Source organism: Salvelinus alpinus, chromosome 12, assembly GCF_045679555.1.
Source record: "Salvelinus alpinus chromosome 12, SLU_Salpinus.1, whole genome shotgun sequence".
In the NCBI taxonomy this organism is placed as follows: Eukaryota; Metazoa; Chordata; class Actinopteri; order Salmoniformes; family Salmonidae; genus Salvelinus; species Salvelinus alpinus.
The window spans coordinates 45416249-45422365 of record NC_092097.1 but is presented as its reverse complement, the minus strand read 5'-3'; the positions used below and the strand labels follow the sequence as shown (position 1 = coordinate 45422365).

The 6117-nt window shown below is 41.0% G+C and overlaps 1 protein-coding gene across 1 annotated transcript; it reads left to right on the top strand.

Moving 5' to 3' along the window:
- The first annotated feature begins 1084 nt into the window (after positions 1 to 1084).
- LOC139536226 (V-set and transmembrane domain-containing protein 2-like protein) lies at positions 1085 to 5730 on the top strand. Its single transcript, XM_071336555.1, has 3 exons — positions 1085 to 1369; positions 3286 to 3327; positions 3480 to 5730. The coding sequence occupies exons 1-3, from the start codon at positions 1259 to 1261 to the stop codon at positions 3792 to 3794; spliced, it is 468 nt and encodes a 155-aa protein (XP_071192656.1). The 5' UTR covers positions 1085 to 1258; the 3' UTR covers positions 3795 to 5730.
- Positions 5731 to 6117: the final 387 nt, after the last annotated feature.

The following is a 6117-nucleotide window of genomic DNA, read 5'->3' as shown; positions in this document are numbered from 1 at the left end:
GGGTTGGGGGGGGGCACAATGCAAATAGTCCGGGTAGCCATTTGATTACCTGTTCAGGAGTCTTATGGCTTGGGGGTAAAAACTTTTTGTCCTAGACTTGGCACTCTGGTACCGCTTGCCATGCGGTAGTAGAGAGAACAGTCTATGAGTGGGGTGGCTGGGGTCTTTGACAATTTTTAGGGCCTTCCTCTGACACCACCTCTCACAATCTATGGAAGTAGTTATGTATTATGATACATTTTGAACTCATGCTTCTCATTACCTGAAGGACAACATCCATAAGAAGCATGATTCAAAAATGTAATTAGATTATCCAGTAAAGTAACATTTGTCTGATACATTTCCAATGTCTATACGAATTAACTAAGACACACAAAACATATCTCCCTTTCTTGAAGACACATCTCCCAACCGCATGCAAAAAAATCCTCCCTAAAATCCCCAAAGTGCCCTTCAACTTAATTATCTTCATCCGCCTGTTGTTTCCTGCTGAAGTTTTATCCTCGTAACAGTCGGCAGATGGTGCATCTTAAACAACAGCACATCGCTTAAACAAAATACCATTGACTACTTTATCTTTCATAGACTTGTCTATAAGACTGAAGCTCTCGGTGGAGGAAGTCTCTGTGGTGGTGAAGTTATAAAGGAGGATTAGTCTCTTGAATTAGCAATGTGTTTTTAACAGAACTGGCAAGAGGATTTAGCCTAATAGCTAGATGTGTGAGGATAGATAAGGGATATGGGGGAGTGATGTTTTCGTTTGAGAAATGTCCCAGGCTACTTTGGCCCTCTGAAGGGCCAAATTTGTCTGAGTCAACAGAGCTGGGTCCTATTCATTAGGCACCAAATGGAAGAAAAGGGACTGAAATATGGAGGGACTACCCAGGACTTGTCCAATAAGAAACAATCTTTTTCATTTTCTGTAGCAAAATGTTTGGCAACATTTAACATTCAGAGGCCGTCGCAGGAGAAAGATTTGGATTTTTAACCTTTGATCTATAACCGTTATTTCCAGTGGTACGCCAGCACCTGTTTGTAAACTTTGGGGGTGGGTTTTCTTCACTGGGAAGGAAAGTTACAGATTGTAAAGATGTTCGAGTAGTTTGTTACATTGATTGCTTGATTGGTCGGTCACTTTTTTGAGCCACTTTTCAGGTGCATAAATACTCTTCTCTCTCTTCATTCCCTCTCTCTTCACTCAGCTGTCTTCACGGAGGTTCCTCATGACATCACGACGCAGAGCGGTCAGGACGTGGAGATGGCCTGTTCGTTCCGGGGGGCGGGCCCCTCCTACTCCTTGGAGATCCAGTGGTGGTACATGAAGAACCACAGAGACTGGCCAGAGAAACCCACCTGGACCACCAATCAGGTGAGCCGCTGAGAGAAATGTTATGGTCGCAGGGAGAGTTTTATTTAAGGGAGAGTTTTATTGGCCCGGGGGTGACACCTATGAGTTATTGAATCCGAGTAACTGTCTGTGATTCTGCTCAACATAGAGTAGCAGTGCTTGTGTTTGCTCAGGACTTGATGAGCACAATAAAACAATGTAGACCTACCCACTAAGAGATTAGTAACTGTCAACACTGGTTTGTCTGTTGAAAGGTTACAAATTATGCCCTAAATCCTAACTTGAGATATGTTTGTCGGCATGTGTATAACCTCCTCCCTTACAGGTCAATGCATTATTCACTTGACTTATGTGCTTGTTTCTTAAAAGAGGAGCCCTGTATCTGATTATCATCATCATGCAAAAAACATTCATTAAGCCCACATAGACTTTGTTAACACACTATTACCATACAAAGAGATAATGTACATTACTGTGGACAGATCTGAATTGACTGAATCCACATTAGCCTACAATACAGCAGGCAGAGGAAAACATTAGCTGCAGCCCTTGGCACAGGAAAGAATAGATCATTGCTGATTAGCATTTTTCTAGCACTGTGGGAGCAGGTTGACTTCTCTAACTTAGGGAAACTTAGAGCTCCTGCTGTGGTGCTAGACACTATAATTGTCACTAAGGAAGAAATAGATTTTCCACATCTCTGTTCGATGCATAATGCATACCTATGCCCCAAAATAGTTCCTTCCCCTCCCCAACTTTCCCAGATATTTTCTTCACTCGACGCCCCGAAATAGCTAGCTATCAGACACAACAACAACCAAGATATTGGGCTACCCAGTACAACAGGAACCAAGATATTAGGCTACCCAGTGACATAAAAACAACCAAGATATAAGACTACCCAGTGATATAAAAACAACCAAGATATAAGACTACCCAGTGACATAAAAACAACCAAGATATAAGACTACCCAGTGATATAAAAACAACCAAGATATAAGACTACCCAGTGACATAAAAACAACCAAGATATAAGACTACCCAGTGATATAAAAACAACCAAGATATAAGACTACCCAGTGACATAAAAACAACCAAGATATAAGACTACCCAGTGACATAAAAACAACCAAGATATAAGACTACCCAGTGATATAAAAACAACCAAGATATTAGGCTTCCCAGTGACATAAAAACAACCAAGATATAAGACTACCCAGTGACATAACAACCAAGATAGTAGGCTACCCAGTAACATAACAACCAAGATAGTAGGCTACCCAGTGACATAACAACCAAGATAGTAGGCTACCCAGTGACATAACAACCAAGATAGTAGGCTACCCAGTGACATAACAACCAAGATAGTAGGCTACCCAGTGACATAACAACCAAGATAGTAGGCTACCCAGTAACATAACAACCAAGATATTAGGCTATCCAGTGACATAACAACCAAGATATTAGGCTACCCAGTGACATAACAACCAAGATATTAGGCTACCCAGTGACATAACAACCAAGATAGTAGGCTACCCAGTGACATAACAACCAAGATATTAGGCTATCCAGTGACATAACAACCAAGATAGTAGGCTACCCAGTGACATAACAACCAAGATAGTAGGCTACCCAGTGACATAACAACCAAGATATTAGACTTCCCAGTGTGGATAGGAAATTGTTTATTTGATCACAGTGCTAAAGGTTTTGAATTGCAGATGTGTGAATACTAAAATATGTACACAGTACGACATACCATTTTCAGGTGGTGGACTGTAACACATTTTCATTTGTTGATGATCTGACGTGTGACATATTTGAAAGGGTCGACATATTTCAAGTGATATTTGATTCTTATCTATACTGATACTGTATGTCACTTGCTAATGTTATTTCAGCCATGTGCCTGACTTCTTTCCATCAATTCCTTATAGGTGGTTCCCATGGAGATGTCTAAAGATGCTGCCAAAATAAGTGTGAGTAGACACATCAGTGTACAGTACTGCACTGGAAACTAAATTGACTGTAAGCTAAACATGATTAACTCATTGTCAACGTACATACTATTGATACCGAGGAAAAGGATTAATATGCTTATGATTTACAAAAACATTATCTTCTGCCACAGGTGGTAAAAGTGGCCGGGAGCAACATCTCCCACAAGCTTCGCCTCTCCAGCATCAAGCGGTCGGACGAGGGCACGTACGAGTGCCGTGTCATTGACTTCAGCGGCAGCGTGGCGCAACACCACCGCGTCCGGGCCTACCTGCAGGTGGAGGCTGAACGAAGCCTGGGCCACATCTCGGCAGACACCCTGCCTCAGGAGCCTCGGCACAGGGGACAGGGGAGCCAGGCGGACCTACACCAAACAGAAGGCCGGGAACTGAAGAGGCGTTCGGCCGATGAGAGCACCACGGACTGCACTGAGAGCTGTGTGCTCTAGAGGTTATTGTGTCCAGATGGGAAGAACAGGAGTGCATGTTCCCGATTATCATAAAAAGGATGATTGTTTTAACACCCACAGAGAGGCCTGGACAAAAACAGGACTCTTTCTGCTTAATTTATATGTTCATTTATGAATCGATTTGTTTGGCTTGTTTGTTTGTCTTATATTTCTTCATGATTGTTTGGATTAGGATTGTCAAAGACCACCAGGGGGCATGATCGTACGCTATCTTGGTTCTCAATGTAATGCTATTTCTCGTCGCTTTCGTTAAAGCCCCAGTGCAGTCAAAAACGTGTTTTCCTGTGTTTTATATATATTTCCACACCATGAGGTTTGATTAATACTGTGAAATTGTCAAAATTATGATTATGCCCTTTTAGTGTAATAGCTGTTTGAAAAGATTGACTGAAATTTCTGCCTGTTTCGGTGGGATGGAGTTTGGCCTGCCTCGTGACATCATAATGGACCAATAATATACACTGAAGGACAGACAGTTCTATGTTTTAAAGTGAAATCATTCATTCCATATCATTGGAAGGTGTCGGCGTCGGTTATATACTCTGAACATTTAAAAGGAGAGGGGATGTGGAATGCAGCATCATCAATGTTATGCTGCCATTGTGAAATATTTTAGGAAATATATGGAAAAATCCTGTCACATTTATTAATATATTTATTTTGTCCCTTCAGTTGGTCTCTGTTGGTTTGAGGACACAACAACGGAATATGAAGTGTTACACATCCCCCTTTTTCACTCTTCCCATCTTATCCTCTATTTACAGTGAACTACTGCCACACACAGTCCTAACAATGAATTACAATTACCAGTGCTCCTCAGCCTGCTTAATTGCACTTCCTTGTTTAAACAATAGAGGTCCGTGTTACACATCCTATCACCTGCTGACCATATTGACCATAAAAAAACAGAACCCTAACTTGCCATTACACATATCTGAGACTACTTATCCCTTTGAAAAGTAAGTTCCCAGTAACGACTCTGGTGCAGTTTTCAGTGGAGTGATTTTACAATCACGGACCACAGTAACAAAAGGTTGCACCATGAACAATGCAGTCAACTCTCTGTCTTCCTAACTTAGAAAAGTAAGGTTATGGTCATGAGGTTCTGCTGATGCCAAAATATCCACTGTGAAGTTAAAGCATGTGAGGTAATTCCCGCATGGATGTGAGGCAGTTCAAGTCTTTTCAGATGGTTGGAAACATGCTTCATTTCAGCAGAGCTAGTTCACTGTATTGCTCTTAAAGAGGCAATCTGCAGTTACCACATCAATTTAGTTTACTTATAAATTAATGACATGTAGCCATTGATTCTTGAAGAATCATGAGCTTAGTTCAACCATTATACCCCATCAGAACCCAAAATATAAACTTGTTTTATTGCAATGTTTGTAAACAAAGCCAATGTAAAGAAGCACCATATAGCGTCAAAACATGGTTAAAACTATAATTTTAATACCAGGGATGGTCAGTCCTTGCATCAATAGCTCTGTATATGAATTTGAGAGTGGTTATATTTCTCCAGCTCCATCCCTCAGCTTTTTACTGAAACGGAAGGGGAGAATGCCAACTGCTGATTGTCACTTTAAGCGTGTCTGGAAATGCTGTAGGAATTCCAGCCCAGATGAACACGCTGAAGTGATCAATGCATCAACATGACACAACAGCTGCAATGTTGAGAATATGCCAAGGGCAGGTTAGAGTTGTCTGAGGTCATTGGTAAAACTACCTTCAGAATAATAGTATGTTTGTGTTTGCACATTTGCTTTACAACTTATACTTGTACTTGTTTAGCTTGTTTTCAAACAATCAAATTATTTAACAGGAAATCATAAAGTAAGAGAAAGATAATTCAGAATTTCTTGGGGGAGGGGTTTTGTAAATCTGTCACCATCTCTTGGTAGCAGTAGATTTTATGGTATCTGACATTTTATAAATACAACGTAATGTTTTGTCAAAGTTAACAATTAAAATGAACAATCAGTGCATAGAATCTTCCTTGTGGCTAACTTGGCTGTGAACCACAAAATGGAGGTCCACTCGTAAAAACAATAGAGCTGAACCTAACCAGAACCAGACCGTTACATCAACATTTTGGAATTTGTTTGTGCATTTCCCCCATGGATTTGATTTCCCTCAGCTTTTTGCATGGTACTATATGTAAACTGATGGATTACTAGCTCCTCTCACTGAGGTCAACTGAGTTTTACAGCCAAGACTGGAGACCTGTTTCTTCTGACTGCACCTTGGTCCCCTCACCAACACCTCCCATCATAGTCTGCTTATGACTTCTAACCTGCTCTTA